Source organism: Castanea sativa, chromosome 4 (assembly GCF_040712315.1).
Source record: "Castanea sativa cultivar Marrone di Chiusa Pesio chromosome 4, ASM4071231v1".
NCBI lineage: Eukaryota > Viridiplantae > Streptophyta > Magnoliopsida > Fagales > Fagaceae > Castanea > Castanea sativa.
Genome location: NC_134016.1, coordinates 15,052,569 through 15,072,715, shown reverse-complemented (window position 1 = coordinate 15,072,715; position 20,147 = coordinate 15,052,569). Strand labels below are relative to the sequence as shown.

General features: G+C 39.9%; 1 protein-coding gene across 1 annotated transcript; it reads left to right on the top strand.

The window, feature by feature from the left end:
* The first annotated feature begins 6,396 nt into the window (after positions 1-6,396).
* On the top strand, positions 6,397-7,999 carry LOC142631729 (uncharacterized). Its single transcript, XM_075806019.1, has 2 exons — positions 6,397-6,690; positions 7,185-7,999. The coding sequence occupies exons 1-2, from the start codon at positions 6,541-6,543 to the stop codon at positions 7,815-7,817; spliced, it is 783 nt and encodes a 260-aa protein (XP_075662134.1). The 5' UTR covers positions 6,397-6,540; the 3' UTR covers positions 7,818-7,999.
* The last annotated feature ends 12,148 nt before the right edge of the window (positions 8,000-20,147 follow it).

Genomic DNA, 20,147 nt, shown 5'->3' with positions numbered 1-20,147 from the left:
TAGGTCATGGAACATCAAATTTGACCAGGTAATCAAATCATTTGGTTTTGAACAAAATCTTGATGAACCATATGTGTACAAAAGACATCAAGACAAAGTAGTAATGTTCCTAGTGCTTTATGTTGATGACATTCTACTCATTAGAAATGATGTAGGAGTAATGTCATCGCTTAAATTTTGGTTGTCAAGCCAATTTGATATGAAGGACTTGGGTGAAGCTAACTATATTCAAGGGATCAAGCTTTGGCGAGATCGAAAAATAAGATGTTGGGTTTGTCACAAGCTAGATATATAGATAAGGTTCTAGAAGAGTTTAGCATGCAAAATGATTACTTTCTTTTAGACATGGAATTCCTCTGTCTGATGACCAAAGGCCTAAGACTCAAAAGGAAAAAAACATGATGAGACAAGTTCCCTATGCTTCTGCTGTGGGAAGTCTCATGTATGTCATGCTTTGTACTAGACCGAATATTTGTTATTCAGTTGGCATGGTCAGCCGATATCAATCAAATCTAGGACCAAAACATTGGCAAGCTGTAAAGTATATTCTCAAGTATCTACGGAGAACGAGAGATTATATGCTTATTTACCGTTGTGAGGATTTGATTCCCATTAGCTATACAGATTCGAATTTCTAGTCGGATCTAGATTTCAGAAAATCCACGTCGGGATGTGTTTTCACCTTGGGAGGTGGAGCCATAAGTTGGAGGAGTGTTAAGTAATCTTGTATTGCTGACTCCACCATGGAAGCCGAGTATGTTGCTGCTTGTGAAGCAGCAAAAGAGGCTGTTTGGCTCAAGAAATTTCTTTCTGATCTTGGTGTTATGAGAATTGAGCAAGTTCTCATTACATTGTTTTGCGACAATAGTGAAGCAGTTGCACAATCCAAGGATCCAAGGAATCACAAGAAAGGAAAGCACATAGAGAGAAAGTATCACATCATTCGAGACATTGTTGCTCGTGGAGATGTGGTTGTAGCAAAGATTGATGGTGCAAAGAATCTAGCGGATCCCTTTACCAAAACCTTGCCTCAAAGGACTTTCAAGTCACATTTGGAAAAGATAGGAGTAAGATTAGTGCATAATAGTCTTTAGGGCAAGTGGGAGATTGTTAGGATTAGTGCCCTTAAATCCTATTGTATGATGCTATGTATGTTATTATGTATGACTTAATGTTGTGTTTAATAAATTTGTTTTATTATTATCTAAAAATAATGGTAACATAAATATTGAGACATTATCATATAGTCCATGAGATGCATTGTATGTGATTTAGTCACAAAAGATATAAATCACAAGTTCCTTGTAAACTCAAAATGTAGTTCGTAGTCGGTGATGAAAATTGGGCATTTCATCTGCGAAGACTATAACATATCAACTAAGATGATTTGTCTTGATCATGGAAATGGAGATTTCTAGTTGGTATGTTGATATATTTTAAAAGTTAAAACATATTAAACTGGACCATGTGAGATTTATTATTCTCTTAACAACGGTCAAATGAATAATAAACTCACGACTTATATTTGCATGAACTCTTAATCTTAAGAAAATAATGGACTTGATCATGAGGTGTAGGTTGCTTTGATATATCAAGAGTGAGATCTAGAGTAACGATCAAAACCTCAGTATGTTGGGCAACCACATTTAGTGTTGATGGAACATATATTCTCAAGATGGAATTCATAGTCTCTTAACGGAGATACAAAATATTCCCTTGAGATAAGTTTAATGGGATTGTTATTCAGAGAGTTAGGCCTAACCACTTTAGTGAGAAGTTACTAAAGTATATATATATATGGAATTGGATTTCATAAATATATAATGAATAACTTTAAATGATTAAACCGGATACTCAAAGAATTAAAATGTAGTAATCTACAAAGTGACAGTCTTCTTTCATAACTTTGTATTACTATAAATATTTTATGAAGGGGTTGCATGTACAATAAAGTCTTGGGATATAATTTATAGATAAGGCCTAAAGTGCAACTATATTTATATAATGGTATTAAATATAGTTAATAGTAACTTTGGACTTGTCATGAGTTGACAGAAAAGCCCAAGGCCCATTGGAACTAGTGTCTTATTGGTCCCTTTTGGTCCCACTCCAAGCCACACACTTAAGCCCAATTGGAAAAGCCCGAAAGGCTAGCCCAATCAGATAATCGGTTAGACACAAAGGGAGAAACATACATAATTTTCAGTAGAGAATCAAGTTTGAACATTATTGCGAAGTGGTGCATGTTAGTGTTAGATACTTTGACAATTCTCCCTTTGGAACTAATTGAGAGACCACACATCTTGAGCGTTAGTGGAATTGGAGTGAAGATTGAAAGTGTTCTTAAGCACTTCTGATCTTCGGTTTTGAAATTCACCACTCCAAGGTACACTCTCTTGTTCTTAAATTCTAAAACTTATATAGTACATGTTAACTTTTATGAATGAAGTATATTTGTTGTTTTTCCACTGTGCACATGCATATTTCCATTAGCGTGCTCCAAGCAATAAGCAAACTCCCTATCAGATAGCTCCTCATCCACCCAATTAAACCAACCAGTGATCTTCCCTAGAATGAAATCAAAGAAGATGGGAACCGCCTCTTAGAATCCTCATTTGATTTGAAGGTCCAGGATTTCCCTTAGGTCTAGAACTTAGGCAGAACTGGCAAACCCAGGCTGACCAGAAAACACCTAGACATGTGGAGAAGTAGGAGCATCACCATGAGTAATTTGAGGGAAGAAAAAACTGGGAGCATACTAGGGGTCTCATAGGGGAAAGGTTGGGCGATTTAAGACTTCCTGAACCTCACCCCGCGTTGACCCTGCTAAGGAGCCCTCACCTTTAGAGGGAATAGGAGAATACTTTTTTCCTTTTTTGTGAAGAAAAAGAGGAAGCCATGAAAGAACATTGTAACAGAAGACAAAATGAGCTTGGAGGAAAGGGTTGAGGTGATAGCAATAATGGCTTGAAGAAAAATTTGAAGAAGACGAAGCATAGAAAAACGCGCCAATTGCCAAAATTCAATTTTATAGGAAGTTTATTTGTCAGTTATTAATGGGAGTTATAGGAAACAAAAAGAAGGGAGGAAGAAGTTTACCCAAACACTTAATCCTCAACTGCCACATTCCTCAAAAAGAGGAGAAGGGACAACATGAAGGAGCAAGATCCTAGAATAAGAAAAGAAGGGACCTTGAAGATAATAAATGTACCAATCACAGAGCCTTAGAAGGTCAAAAATCTTGTTTGCTCACGCGTGGGCTGTGAGCAACCCACGAGCTCAGAAGGCTAAATGTTGTGGTCCAAAATATCTCAAGCATTGCGTTAAGGCCCAAAACATCACAAACATTGAAATTTAAAACCCGGTTGAGCCCTCAAAGAAAGGACAATGCCCAATTCGCCAACCAAGGCCCACTTAAAATAGTAAGAGGAGGTCCAAACCCATGAATGGGCAAGCTTTAGGCCTTAGGAAACGAAGGAAAAGGAAAAGGAAGCTCAGCCCACCCCACCTTTGTGAGGGAAATTTCCTAGGGAGCCTAGAAAAGGACTAGACCAGGATACCTTAGGACTCCCAAAAACCTAGGATCCTCGGGATATGCAAAAAGAGACCAGCTAGGATTGGGACAGCTCAAAGGAGCATTCTCATGGACATAAAGAACGAAGATGGGTATGTCCAATCAGTCGCCCATGGTTCAGAAAATGGCTAATGACTTAGGAATGAGCACTTCAAGAAAATAAGCATGGTACCTCGAAGAACACAAAAAGGTGGATCATGAACGAAGGTGGCTGAGGATCTTTGAGCTTGGCAAAGAGGAATTTGTCTATTTAGAGAAAATGACAAAAGATGAAGCAGCCAAAAAGGTAGGTCTGGAAAGAAGCATCTAGAAGGTTTGGGAAAAGAAAATTGAAATTCAACTCTTAGGATCTCCTAAAAGGGGAAAGTCAGCTGAGGACTTTTGGGGGAGAGACCTCAAAAGGGGAAAATAATGAGAAAATAAAGAAGGGACCAGCCACTATTGTTGTTGACACAACATTGGTTCTAATATCCAGTGCAGCAAATGGAGGGAATCAGTGGTACACCAAAAACCCTATAAAGGTACTATGAAAGGGGATGGAGCCAACAGCAAAAACCATTCAGCAATAGAGAATTAGAGCAAAAAGGTCCTTTGAAAAACTTTGTTAGAATTCAAAAAAGGAGAAAAGAAAGAAAACATTGTGAGGGATCCTAAGACAGACACTAGAGGATACACTTGAATTCAAAGTGACTCAAACCTCACAAGTCTTAGAAGCCTACAAAGAGCTATCTAAGTCGGTGACTTTTGAACTTATTTGGACCTTGTGACATATCCCAGTAGAGAAAGGTAAAATGTATTAAAACTCCAAAAATAATGAAATATTACTTACCATTTTGAGGATCCTTGACGTCTTATATACCTTTTATTATTCCTTTACTATTCCTTATTGTACAATACGTATATATTTTGTATGTATAAATGTGTATGTGTTGTAGGAATCATGTTTTGTACACAACTTGGTTCGCAATCAACCCAACACAGTTGCGGTGAACTAAGCCCAGTCCACTAAACCACAAGCATAAGGCCCAAGATCCTTGTTTTCTATTTGCGCCGGGGTATTATTTAAATTAAAAAAAAAAAACCCACACACATGTAAGTGAAGAAAGTTGCAAATTGAATAATATTGAAAATGATGAAACATTAATGTAATATAGTTGGACCCAAACTCATAAGTTTACTTTTGAGCTTAATTAGTGATGCCCTTATTTAGGGGTGTGCAGAAAACCCACCGACCCGCCAAACCCAACCCGACCCAACCCGCCGAGTTGGGTCGATTTTTAGGGCTTAGTGGGTTGGGTTAGGTTATAAAAAAAAATTTGTAGCGGGCCGGGTTGGGTTTGGGTCATAAAATTACAAACCTGCCAAACCCGACCTGGCCCACCCATATTTTAATATATATATTTAAAATATATTTTATATTTAATAAATATTTTTTTAAGTTAAAACCCAGCTGTAGAGCACTTCATCAATTCCTACAAATATATATAATATAAAATCCTATTACTTTCTTTAATATATATTTAAATATATTATATAATTAATAAAAAATATGAGTTCAATTTAATAATAATAAATAAATAAAAATGTCCAACCCATGGGTTCAACCCGACCCACGTGAGTTGGGTTGGACATATGTGATAAATTGGATTGGGTTGAATTTTTTTGACCCACCATGGTGAGTTGGGTCAAAAAATTCCTTCAACCCGACCCATGCACACCCCTACTCTTATTTTATATTAACTACTCAATCGGAGCCTCTCCAAATATTTTCTCCCCAACATTTGGTTCATCAATATAATTGATGGTGCCCCTATGTTTTAGAGTATGTTTGGTAAGGAGAGAAAATAAGGAAAATTTTTGGTGAGGCTAGGAATTTTCTATAAATTTTCCACATCAGTCCACAAAAAATCTATCTCCTCAAATTGGAGATAAAATAGGCTTGAAAAGCCTTTGCTTGCTCAATTACCAAATTGCCCCAATTCACTCTCACCGACCCTCTCCTCCAGGACGTGAAAGAAATAAAATATCTCTCACCTTGCTTCTATTTTGTTTCTTCTGCATAACCAAACATGAAAGTACACATATCCAGCAAAAATTGGGAAAGAAGTAGAACAAACGTGTTGGTTTGTCCTACTTCTTTGCCAATTTTTTTTTTTTTTATTTGTTTGGAGCCACTAATATATCATATGTAATATGTTATATTATATTATATGTAATAATAAAGGAAAATAATATAATGAGTAAAAAAATAATTAATGTATTATATTATATATAATTTGATTTTATTAACTTTAATTATAAATAATTAATATTTTCTTCTTATTTAATGAGTATGTACAAAGAAATTATATATTTTTATAACAAAGAAATGGTATTTACGTATTATGTACTAAGGATATAATAGTAAATTTAATTATATAAACTAAACATAATGATAAATTTATATAAACTACATTTTCTATTCTTCACTTTTCTTTATAACCAAACAAAAAAGATTTTCATCCCCTCACTTTTCTATCCCAACCAAACACAAATATAGGAAAAACTAAATATTTTCTCCCATTTCACAATTTTCTATCCTCTTAATTTTTCATCCTCTCAACCAAACAAATTCGGACAAAAATAGACCAATCTATTTATATTCGTCAACCGCTCCAGGTCTCAAGTCTCCTCCCATTCCAATTTCCTAATCAGTAAAAAAAAAAAAAAGGTACATTATGCTGTCCAAATGAAATTCTGATTTTTACGTGCACGCAAGCCCCATTCACATGCACGCAAGCCAAATTGTATTTGTTTACGAACTCTGGGTTGCTGGTCGAAGTCTACAAATTCTTTATCTACCATGTGGTTGGATAATGATCCAACTTTCATTGAAGGCTCAAGGATGAAGCTTATATATGAATTCAAAATGTTCTCTGCTCTCTCCTTAAGACTGAGAGCCCAATCATAAGAAGCAAGTAGTGAATATGGCTGGTTTGTTCGACAAACAGGCCGAGATTTATTCGGATTCAAGGCCAACCTATCCAAGCGAATGGTTTTCGAAGCTAGCTGCTCTGACCTCTCAACACTCTTTAGCTTGGGATGCTGGCACTGGCAGCGGCCAAGCTGCTCTTGCTGTTAGTCTCTCTCTCTCTCTCTCTCAATTTTGGTCTAATAACTGTGTTTTTGCTGATTTGTGGATTTGTTAACCGAGTGACAAGAAAGCATAAGTCAAAGCTGATGAATGAATATTTACTTCTTTTTAGTCGCATGCACACCCATTAGGTAAACCCCTAAAGCATTTTTGTGCTCTAAATACTTGATTGGCTTGCATGAAATTTTATTAATCAACAGTAGTTTGAAAGCCAATAAACCATCTGGAGCTTTTATAGAGCTTCCCCGGAAACAGAGAGATAAAGATAACATCCATGAAAACAAATCTTAGCTGAACTCTAAGTACTAATTCATGAGTAGCCTAATGTAATCCAAACTAATATCTAAACCCAAACTAAATAAATAAAATTTAAAATATTTTAATGAAAATTGGATGAAAACCTGAAATAAAAATTCTGAAATTATTTTGTTCTTTTTAAGATATTCTGAACCATATACATTATGTTCGCTTTTCCAGGTTGCTGAGTATTTTGAGCAAGTAATTGGAACAGACATAAGTGAAGCTCAACTAAAACATGCAAGGCAACATCCTCGAGTCAAATACATCCATACCCCCTTATCCCTCTCTGACGACGAATTAGTGAGTCTAATAGGTGGAGAAAATTCAGTTGATTTGGTGACTGTGGCTGAAGCTGTGCACTGGTTTGAACTCCCAAAATTTTACTCCATTGTTACACGGGTTCTACGTAAGCCAGGAGGAGTAATTGCCATATGGGGCTACAATAAAATGGAAGTAAGCCCAACATTTGATCCTGTGATGAAAAGATTCCGTGAAACAACCCTCCCCTTTTATGACCCAAAGGCACAATGCTTGTTTGATGGTTATAGGACACTTCCATTTCGTTTTGAGAGTGTAGGTTTAGGTTCTGAGGGAGAACCATTGCAACTCGACATACAAATAGTGATGTCCTTTGAAGGAATGGTGAGGCGCTTAAGGTCATCTTCGGCTGTCACTAAAGCCAAGGACCAAGGGGTGGATTTATTACCTGAAGAAGTGATTAAGGAGCTTGAGAGTGCTTGGGGTGGTCCTAATGTGATCAAAACTGTGACCTGCAAGGCCTTTATGCTTGCAGGAAAAGTAAAGGTATAAATATTTTCAGGCAATTCATGTTTGTGAACTAAATGTATGATCTTTTTTGTTTTTTGAGAAACAACTCTATTTATGATATGATGATAATGGTTAATAATAGTCTACTTGCCCTTAATTATTGGCCAGAATTGTGTTTGCTTCCTTCAAGTGAGAATGAAATAAAAGCTTTAAATTTTCACCTTGCTTAAAATTATGATCACTTAAAAAGAAAGTTACAAAAAAAAATATATATATATATATATATATATATAAACTATTATATATATATACACAAACTAGCACCAATAATGATGAGTCCAATACCAATATTGTTAGGCATACCATGTCTATTTTCAATGGCATCCTTTCTTTAACCAAATTAAGGTCTTTATCATTCCTTTTTATAATATAATTTCTCACATTGCTCAGTCTGTAAAATCCTGGATTTTTTTCCTTCCATATGTTATCATTAATTAGTATGGCTTAAAGAACCACATTTAGGATGCAGCTGTGAGAAGTCACACATGGTTCAAGTAGTAAACACAACAGTAGAAAGGGAGCCCATTTGACATGCAAACACAAGCATGCTTTGCATATGTTTAAGTAGGTAAGGCCTTGAATTTTCTGTACCAAAGTTATATCGTTACACATAAAAGTAGTAAGCAAAGTCTGATGTAGAGATTGCTGGGTTAGCTAAATTATATACCTCGGGTTCTCAAATAGCTTGGCAGAACTTAATAATTATATAAAAAATTAAAATCAAAATTAAAATTTTAAAAAAAAAAAAAAAAAACTGTTTGCACATAATCCAAAAAGAATAAATAAATAAATAATTAAAGACAAACATGAGATTAATTTTTTTTTTTTTTTTGGAAGAAACTACGTATAATCTTTATTAACCTATAACGAAATTGGTTTGGATTACCAGAAAGGTGTGATGAGATATCTTCCATCTATACTAAGAAACTTGTGACCTATGAAGCACGGGTGCGTTTCCAGATTCGGGTACGGGTGCGAAATTTGACAATTTTTAAAAAAAAAAGAGTGCGAGTATGGTAATTAAAAAATTATTAAAAATATTTTTATTTATAATTTTTTATATATTTTTATTATTAAAATATTCTATAAAATTACTATGGCCTGTTAGTAGCATTTTTATTATTAAAATATTTTTACTATGGCACGTTAAAAGCAAAATGTACAGCCGAAGCCATAAACAAGCAACAAAGCCAAAGCCCATGAATAACAAAGCCCATGAACTATTAACAAAGCCAACAAAGCCCACGAACAATCACACTGTTGTTTCCCTTTGCCTTCGCCCTTCACGTGATTCTGATTTTTGCAAGTCTGACAGCCGCAATGCTTTAAACTTTTCTTCATCTTCTTCTCATTTATCTTCACCCTAGTAATTTCTTCCTCTTATTCACAACCAAACGATGTGCAACAGTGCAATCGTTTTTATCTTATATCTAAAGCCAAACGATTCCGGCCTTTTCGGCCGTTTCGGTCAGTTTTGACCACCGCCGATACGATCTGGTACGACTAAAACGACCCAATTCTAGCCTAATTGGCCCGGTTCCGCGCAAATCGGAGCCAAGTAAATCTGTAAAAAAAATAAAAATAAAAATAAAACTCAGATACGGCATCGACGCGCAAGCAGTGGTGTCGCCGCCTCGGACATAGGTGCGGCGCCCATTTTGCCGCGTCCGTGCATCATACCTTGTGACATGAATAGCATATTCAGCAAAGTTATAGGGAAAGAGTTTCCCTCACAGCAAACATGAGAAAATCTAAGATAGTGAAAAGACTCCTCAAAAACTTTAGCATCTTGTATCAAATACCAAATAAGATGGAGAAACCTCTTTCAAAGAATTTATAACCAACTCGGCTTCCCCTTCAAGGAGAGCTGAATCAGTGTATATTGCTTGAATGTAAAGGCATGGAAATATTGTATTGTATATATCAGAATAGAGCAAATATCTTGAACACTCAAAAGAAAAAGGGATCTGATAGAGGAATAGAACGAAAGAATGCTGCATAGCATGGATATAGAAACAAATATCACTATTTATGAACGTCGCCTTGCGCTTAGCTGTGTTGGATTTGTTGCTAAAGAAGATAGTAGACTGGAGACAGAGGAGAAGCTACTACAACGTTTCCTTACATTTAGTTGTTTAGGTTTTGTGGAGAAATTCAAAATCCAAATAATAAACCAATTTTTTTAAAAGAATTGATAATGATGTGGGAAACCCAATGGGGTATTTGAATTTATTGGCTGAGATAATTAAGAATTGTGATATGTAAAGAAATTTGAGATTTGAACAAAAGAAAGATGATATATGTTAGTGTGGATGGATGAGGATTTGTGAAAACTGTATAAAATTTGGATAACAAAAATTTTAGAATGTTTTAAATAATTAAAAAAAAAATCATAGAAATTTCGGGATAAAAATTAGTAGTTTTTTCAGTAGTGGTTTTTTTTTTTGAAGAAGTGATTTTGTTTTTTTTTTTATATATATAATTGAAATATTTGAATTCAAATAGATTACAAATATAGATAAGAATCAGATATTTGAATACAAACGGGTGGTGAGAATAACAGTTTTTTTTTTTTTCGTTTGGTACATGAAACAGTATTACTTTTGTAGGAAAAAAAATTAAACTAAAAAGTATGTTATTTCAGAATTTTTATGAGGATATTATAGTATGCCAAAAATTGAAGATGAATCAGGAGAATCCTGTTATTAATAGTATAGTATTTTTTTTTTTATAAAGATAATTAAAGTATTTGAATTCAAATAGATAAGTTGTGAGAATAACCATTTTTTTTTCCTTTTGTACGTGAAATAGTATTATTGTTGTAGAAAAACATTTGTTATTTCAGATATTTTTATACGCCAAAACAATTGAAGAAGAAACAGTGGGAATCCACTGATTAATAGAATTTTATAGATAAAATGTAATACTAACAGTGGTTATTGTTATAATTTATTAAGAATACATGGATTCCAATTAATCTTATTTGGAGAGAATATGTTTAAATTATTAAACTTATAGTAAAATAACCAGGATACCATCGACGGGGGACCGAATCAAGATTTCATCTTTAAAGGGTACATGGATAATAAAAAATCGCCATTAAAAAATGAGAAATAGATCTTGTGGGGGGCAAAAAGATCCTGATGGGAACGTGGGCCTTTTGGGCCGTGTTAAGGAAGGCCGACCTGACCTTGGGTTTGGAAGTTGTTAGTGCTATGGGTCGGCCCATACGCCGAGGATACGAGGATCCAGCCGAGGGTGAACTTACCCTCGAACGAGCACCTAAGAACTCGGGATTTCATAGTAAAGGTTAGGGGATGACACAGTTAAGGCCAATGGTTAAAAGGGGTGAACCCTAGAACGTCCCAGAAGCACCTGTGTTGAAGAAATGTCAAAGATAAAGGCTGCTACCTCCACATTAAAGACCCTGCACCTACCACCCTGGCCGCATTTATGGGGAAGTGACACCTGAACAGTTGAAGAGAAACTTCTGGTTACTATTCAAAGGCACTGAGAAAAGAAATATCTAGGCTAAGGGGGAGGTGAGGCAACACGTGTACAAAGCATTCAAAAGAGTAGTATATAAAGAGCAATTTAAGACAGAAAGGGGGAGGACTTTTGTAATCTAAAAAGAAAGAAAAGACTAAGAAAGGGATATAATATAAGAACAGCTCTCGGCTTACATCCGAGGAGGCCAATTTATAATATTCCTTATTGTTTCCAAGTATTCGAAGTCCATAGTTTGTCATTTAATCCCCACATACTTCTAACCTGAGTTTCAAGCCCACACTCTACAAATTCATATTGTTTAAGGCTCATTGGGCCTGGGCCCGCAACTGTTCTTGGGGCCAGGTGCAATTGTGCACCTACAATTGGCGCCGTCTGTGGGGATCTAGTCTAGAAGAGGTAGGGATATTATGGTAGGCTTAGGCTCTCACCATGCAGAGTCACAAGGATCACAACCGGAAGATTACTTTGAACGTCTTGAACATCGTAGAGATCGTAAGGGAAGCGTCCATACAGAATACCTAGGCGCTAGCCATACTCATGGAGGAGGTAGCACTACTCATGATGAGGGTTCTAAATCCATGCGGAGGGAAATCAATCGTTTGAAGAGGAAGTTACGTCGCGCAAAGCGTAAGGTTTCTCCGTCCTCATCTAGTTCTTCCTTTGAGAAGGATAGGGGATTTGGGTACAGTTCAAGGTCATGTTCCCTCACCAGCGCAACATCCTCCGGTGAAGAAGACGATCAACCAACAGGCAGACGTAAGAAGTTTCGTTCTAGGGGCTTAGGTAACGATACCATGAGTAGGGCGTTGCACCAACTCTCTAAATCTCCGTTTTCACGGAGGATTGAGAGGGGGAGGCTTCCTAGGAGGTTCACCCAGCCCACGTTTACCGTCTATAATGGCCGGACTGACCCGGTGAAGTACGTGAGTCACTTCAACCAGAGGATGGCAGTGCACTCTCACAACGAGACTTTGATGTGTAAAGTCTTCCCCTCTAGCTTGGGACCTGTGGCTATGAGATGGTTTAACGGTCTCAAATCGGGATCTGTAGGGTCATTTGGGGAGCTAACTAGGGCATTTGCTTCGCGGTTCATTACGTGTAGCAGAGTCCCTCAGCCATTGGACTCGTTGCTATCCATGGTCATGAAGGAAGGGGAGACACTGAAAGCATACTCCGACCGATACTGGGAGATGTTCAATGAAATAGACGGCGACTTCGATGAGGTGGCGCTTAATACTTTTAAGGTGGGTCTCCCTACTGACCACGACCTAAGAAAGTCCTTGACGAAAAAGCCTGTCCGCAGCGTACGCCGTCTTATGGATCGTATTGATGAATACAAGAGGGTAGAGGAAGACCAGTAGCAGGGAAACGGAAAGGAGAAGGTTATCCCACAGGAGAGAAGGGATTTCAGGTCGGACAGATATCACAACAATAAGCCGAGGAGGGATTACTTCGGACAATCCGGCTCGGCAGCACCTCAGGCTGTAAATACTGTGTTCTGAGAACCGGTGCACCAGTTATTAGAAAAAGTTCGTAAAGAGCCCTTCTTCAGATGGCCCGGCAAGATGGCAGGGGACCCTGTTAGAAGAAATCAAAACATTTTCTGTCAGTACCATCAGGATGTGGGCCACACCACCGAGAACTATCGGACCCTGTGGAACCATCTAGAGCAGCCTCGTCGGTGAGGGAAAGTTAAAGCGGCACTTGTGTCAGCCCACCGGGCAGGTCAGTCAAGTTGGTTCAAACAATCAGAGGAACGGTTCATCTCGGCCAGCATTGGGAACAATTAATGTTATCTTCGCTGCACCTGGTAGGACCGGCTCAGGTCCCACTAGGGTTATGGCAGTTTCCCATCCGCAGGCCGAGGAGGTGGGTAGCAGGCCGAAGAGATTAAAGAGCACTTTACCTGTCTTGGATTTCTCCGAGGAGGATAAGGTAGGGACTATCCAGCCCCATGACGATGCTCTTGTGGTTACCCTCAGAATAGGGAACTATGATGTGAGAAGGGTGATGATAGATCAGGGCAGCGGTGCAGATATCATGTACCCTGATCTATTTAAAGGGCTAAGATTGGAGTTGGAAGATTTAACCCCTTATGACTCCCCACTTATAAGCTTCGAAGGAAGGGCCGTTATGCCGAAGGGACAGATCCGTTTACCCGTTCAATCCGGCACCGAAATGGTTGAGATAGATTTCATTGTGGTTGACGCGTACTCTCCATATACAGCCATCCTCGCCAGGCCATGGTTACACACCTTGGGAGCTGTCTCCTCTACCTTACATGTTAAGGTGAAATTCCCCTCGGGGGAGCATGTTGAGGAAATCCTCGGCAGCCAGGTAGTGGCTAGGCAGTGCATATCCGCTGCGGTGCTTCATCAGTCAGAAGTTGAGTCATCAACCTTGCCCATCCAGGAGTCATAGCAATTAACAGCTCCGGAGGCACCTGGAGCGATGACAGGAGACGAGGCTATTTGTGAGGAGTTAGAGAAGTTTGTAATAACAGATGATCCGGAGAGGTTTTTCCAAGTTGGCATACTTTTGCCACACCAAGAGAAGATGGAGTTGTTGGAATTTCTGAAAGATAATTTAGATGTTTTTGCGTGGGACCCCTATGAGGCTCCAGGCATAGATCCGAACTTTATTTGTCATCATTTAAACGTCAATCCTGCCATTGTTCCGAGGAGGCAGCCACCTCGGCGATCTTCCCGAGAACATTCTGAAGCTGTGAAGGAAGAGGTTCTTAAACTCAAAAGGGCGGGGGCTATCAAAGAGGTTTTCTACCCTGAATGGTTGGCTCATACTGTTGTTGTTAAGAAGAAGAACGGCAAGTGGAGAGTATGTGTGGACTTTACTGATCTGAACAAGGCCTGTCCTAAAGATTCGTTCCCAATGCCACGGATTGATCAACTGGTAGATGCTACTGTTGGACATCCTCGGATGAGTTTCTTGGACGCCTTCTAGGGTTACCATCAAATTCCCTTGGCGTTAGAGGATCAGGAGAAAACTGCTTTCATTACTCCAACCGGGAACTATCATTATAAGGTCATGCCATTTGGATTAAAAAATGCTGGGGCTACTTATCAAAGAATGATGACCCGAATGTTTGAACAAAGAATCGGGGAAAACCATCGAAGTGTACGTGGATGATATGGTGGTGAAGAGTAAGACAGTACCTTCACACATGACAGATCTGGCCGACACATTCCAGGTGCTAAGGAGGTATAAATTGCGCCTTAACGCCTCCAAGTGTTCTTTTGGCGTAGGATCTGGGAAGTTCTTGGGATTTATGATTACTCATAGGGGCATAGAGGTAAACCCAGTGCAGGTTAAGGCTATTCAGAATTTGCAGCCGCCTAGGAACCCAAAAGAGATTCGAAAGTGCTTGGAATGATTCTTCACGTTGAATAGATTTATTTCTCGGTCAGTGATCGGTGTCATCCTTTCTTTCGGTTGTTGCACAAGTGGAAAGGGTTTCAATGGACCGAGGAATTTGCGAATTAGCTTTCCAACGGCTTAAGCAATATCTTTCTCGGCCACCTATTTTATCTCGCCCGAAGTGGACGAGGTTTTTATTCGCTTATCGGCCGTGGCTATTCACGCGGTGAGCTTAGTCCTTATAAGGAATGAAAGCGGGGTACGAGAGGCCGTCTACTACGTTAGTAAGTCCTTGAATGAGGCCGAGGTGCGCTATCTTGCCCTTGGAAAAAGCAACACTTCGGGCGCCAGTCCACGCCACGCGCAAACTTCCTCATTATTTCCAATCTCGCTCTGTGGTTGTTTTGACCCCGATTGCCTCTTAAAATTTGTGTTGCGTAGTGCTGGTGCTACGGCGGGGGTGGCAAAATGGGGAACCATTTTGGGAGCCTTTGATGTTAAATACGAGGCCTCGCACATCGGTAAAGGGACGAGGTCCTCGCTGATTTGGTGGCGAGTTTGCGAACCATTGTTAGAAGAAACTTCTAAAGAAGCACACATGGGTGAAAAATCGATTGGTGTGATCACGGACGTATCGCCCTCGGTTTGGAGAGTTTATGTGGATGGGGGCTGCTAATCAAAAGGGTGCAGTGTTGGACTTGTTCTAATGTCCCCGAAGGAATTATCTTCGAAAAATCTTTGAGATTGGCCTTCTCGGCTACTAATAACGAGGCCGAGTATGAAGCGATCTTGGTAGGCATGCAAATGGTACATAAGATGGGTGGCAAGGAAATCCACGTGTTCTCGGACTCTCGGTTAGTGGTCGGCCGAGTCATGGGAACCATGGAGGCTAGAGACCCCGGAATGCGAGAATATTTGGCCCGAAGTCAAACGCCGGCGGGCTGAATTTGACTCGCTTTGCCTTAGCTCACGTTTCTAGGAGTGGAAACACTCACGCGAGATTCCTTGGCTACGTTGGCAACATCCTCGGCTCAAGGTTTACCAAGGGTTATCCTCGTTCGGGATTTGGTAGAACCTTCTCTTGCAAGCGCTAACGCACCTCGCATCCATCTAATAAGGCACTGGTCCTAGTTGGATGGATTCGATCATATCTTTTCTTAAAAATGACATTCTTCCCGAAGCCAAGGTAAGACGAGAAAAGTTACGTCGAAAGGCGCCGCGTTTAGTTGTCAGGGACCACAAGCTATACAAACGATCCTTTTCGGGATCGTACTTGTGTGTGTACACCACGAATCAACGAAGCATTGTTGGAGGAATTGCATGAGGGAATTTGTGGGAGCCACACTTTGGGGGAAGGTCCTTAGCCCATAGAGCCCTTGACTCGGGGTTATTGGTGGCCCAATATGCGGAGGAAGGCTCGAGGACTATGCCAGAAAATGTGATCAATGTCGAGGTTCGCCCACAATATCCACCAGGAGGGGTTCTTAACCTCTCTCCGGCCCTTGGCCTTTCGCACAATGGGGCTTGGACATTATAGGGCCATTTCAGAAATTTCTTTGGCAACAAAAAGGTGGGCTCGTGGGAACGGACTACTTCACTAAATGGGTTGAAGCTGAGCCCTTAGCCAATATACGAGATGTTGATTCCAAGAAATTTATATGGAAAAATATTGTCACTAGATTCGGTGTACCACACACACTCATCTACGACAATGGTGTCCGGTTCGATAGTAGGGCTTTTAGGAAGTATTGTGGTGACATAGGTATCATAAACGGATATTCCACCCCGGTTTATCCTCGGGGAAATGGACAAGCCGAGGCCGTTAACAAGGTCATAGTTAACGGGCTCAAGAAGAGGTTGGACGATGCGAAAGGCAGATGGGTAGAAGAGCTCCCTCATGTCCTGTGGACATATCGGACCACACCGCGCAGGTCCACTGGAGAGACGCCATTCTCTATGACATATGGAGCCGAGGCGGTGATACCGCTAGAATATGGTTTTCCTACTTTAAAGACAAGTTCTTTTAGCCCAGAGAATAACCAGGGACTTCTAGAGAAAGATCTTGATTTAATTGAGGAACGGCGTGAGGCAGCTATGGTCCAGATGACCTATTATCAGCAGAAGCTAAAACGAGGATATGATGCCCATGTGAAGCTAAGACCACTTGCACCTGGTGATCTTGTATTAAGGAAAGTTGTAGGCACTTCTAAGAACCCAGCATGGGGTAAGCTAGGACCTAACTGGGAAGGCCCCTATCGCATTGTTTCAGTAGCAGGTATAGGGTAATATAGGCTAGCTGATCTAGACGAACGAATTGTTCCACGTCCATGGAATGTAAGTAATCTTAGAATGTATTATTATTAATGAAATGAGCTTTTGTCAGTTTGTATTTCAAAGTTATGAGTAGCTCTGACGCTCGCAATTATCAATTTTAAGAATCAAACAGAAACTTGGTTAAGTGCAGTCCTCGGACCACAAACCTTGTGGAAATTGATGTCTTATCATTTGTTAAACAGAACCTTAGTTATGCCGAGTCTTCGGACCTCCTACTTTGGGAAAATTAACATTTGAAGTGATAATTTTTAAGAATCAAACAGAAACTTGGTTAAGTGCAGTCCTCGGATCACAAACCTTGTGGAAATTGATGTCTTGTCATTTGTTAAACAGAACCTTAGTTATGCCGGGTCTTCGGACCTCCTACTTTGGGAAAATTAACATTTGAAGTGATAGTTTTTAAGAATCAAACAGAAACTTGGTTAAGTGCAGTCCTCGGACCACAAACCTTGTGAAAATTGATGTCTTATCATTTGTTAAACAGAACCTTAGTTATGCCGGGTCTTCGGACCTCCTACTTTGGGAAAATTAACATTTGAAGTGATAATTTTTAAGAATCAAACAGAAACTTGGTTAAGTGCAGTCCTCGGATCACAAACCTTGTAGAAATTGATGTCTTGTCATTTGTTAAACAGAACCTTAGTTATGCCGGGTCTTCGGACCTCCTACTTTGGGAAAATTAACATTTGAAGTGATAATTTTTAAGAATCAAAAAGAAACTTGGTTAAGTGCAGTCCTCGGATCACAAACCTTGTGGAAATTGATGTCTTGTCATTTGTTAAACAGAACCTTAGTTATGCCGGGTCTTCGGACCTCCTACTTTGGGAAAATTAACATCTGAAGTGATAATTGTTAAGAATCAAACAGAAACTTGGTTAAGTGCAGTCCTCTGATCACAAACCTTGTAGAAATTGATGTCTTGCCACTTGTTAAACAGAACCTTAGTTATGCCGGGTCTTCGAACCTCCTACTTTGGGAAAATTAACATTTGAAGCTATAATTTTTAAGGATTAAACGTAAAATGGGTTACGTATTGTCTTCGGACCACAATTTTGATCAAGGTTATCTCCTTATTATGTCTGGATGATAATGCATTACTGTTTATTAAACTCGAACCTTAAGTTTCATATCTTTAAGTGTTAAGCAATTTTCTGCAAGGAATGGTCCTCGGATCTTACATCCAAATAGAAACGGTGTTATGCATTATGAGGGTTTAATCGTTATATGAATTCCTCTTTTCTTTTTAATCAAGGCATTGTTTAAATATATTAACCATGTCACCTTTATTAAATCTTTAATGATGTGCATAAGATTATGTGAAAGTTATGATTGTGCGATCCTTGGAGTTAGATTTGTTTACTCTGAGAAATTTTTGGTTATGTGCTAATGGCAATCTTTATAACAAATACAAAAAAAAAAAAAAGTAAGGTAAAGTATAACAGATACAACCCAAGTGAAAGGCAAATGAAATTGTTCTTCATTAATCAGTTAAACATGCATTACATAGATAGTTCAAAAATGGAAAAAGAGAAGCCCTAAGCTAAGTCCTAAGCTTTCGGAGGAGGCTCTTGGTGAGAGGTACTAGTGCCCTCGGTCTTTCTCAACTCCAGCTCAAAGGGAGTCAAGATCTGCTTTCCCTTATCTGCTGTCTTCGTTGGAGGGACGTTGGGTTCAACTGTTTGGCTTAAATCCTTCTCTGCATCCCCTCCTCCTTCCTTCTCTTTGTTGGAACCAAAAGGTTCTGTAGGATCAGGAATTTGCTGTGTGACCACTGGAGGTAGAGCAGGAAGAGTTGTCTCAGGGGTAGGAGTAACAGCAGGAGCCTCTTCAATCTCCTGTATTTCTAGGGGAAGCCAAACGTTCTCGGACTTCCTCAAATCCGAAGATTGGGGAACTCCTGCTACGTTTAAAGCTTCCCCCCATACTTTTTGGCAGTATTCTCGGCATAAAGCCGCGAACTCCTCTGTCAGCTGCTCCTCTGTGGTTGCTACCCCTTCATCGAAACTTTCCTGCTTGGCGGCGAGGAGAGAAAGTTGGAAGGAGCTAGCTTCTTTCTTCATTAACTCCAGTTCCTTCTTTAGATCCGAGCACTCCCTTTGGGCTTGGGAGAGCTCTTCATCTCTTTCACGAAGGAGCTTGTGCTGTCCTTCTATCTGGGTCTTCATGGTCATCAAATTTGACTCGACCCCATTTTTCTCTCTCCTCAGATCAGCCACCTCCGAGGTCAACTTCTCATTCGCAGCAAGGGCTGTGCCCAAGGACTTCTCAGTTTCCATCCTGATTTCGAGCTCAGTTCTGGCTATTTTCCGAGTGTCTTCAATAAACTTCTCAGCTACGAAGACCTCCTGAATAGCCTGTAGTAAAGTATGATGGGGTTAGGAACAATAAAAAAAAAAAAAACAAACTTACTTACAAATATTGTTAAAAGGAGAAACACTTACCAGCGCTAAGTCTCTTTTTAGGGAGAGGAATAGTTGTGGCTGGCCCATTTTTTCCAAGGTCTCCATGTCCTTGGGCAGCAAGAGAGGGCGTTCCAGGACCTCGGCCAGGTGGTGGGCATGGCCTTGTTGAACCGCCCTTATACTGGACTGGCAGGAGATGGGAGCGCCGTCCAGTCTTAAATCGGGGGACCAGTTGGTCTGTGCTCGGCGCACTTCAGCCTCGTCCCTGATTTCCCCGATTTCTACCGAACGGGCTCTACCCTTGCCCTTGTCCAGCTTCTGCTACTGGGCCGGTGGGAGTTGTTGGCGTGGTTTCTTGGGGTCTTTATTAATCGTCCCCTCATTATCCCCCTTCCTCTTCTTCTTGGGATCCTCGGCTGGCAGTTTTGGCTCGAGTGGAGGAGGAGGAGGAGGTAAAGGCGGGAACTTGGGACGTCCCCGTTTTCTTTTTCTCTGCAACCTTAGCAGCCCTATTGGTGAGGAGACCCTCCATTCTTCCCATGTCTTCTTCTAATTCGTCTTCGGGAAGGGCAACCACAAACCCTGCAATTCCAGAGGCCTCGGTGGCTTCTTCCTCCTCGTCGGAAAGTACCACAAACTGGTTCCCGCGAGGTCTCTCGGTGTCTTCGAGATGGAATTGGTCTATCTCGTC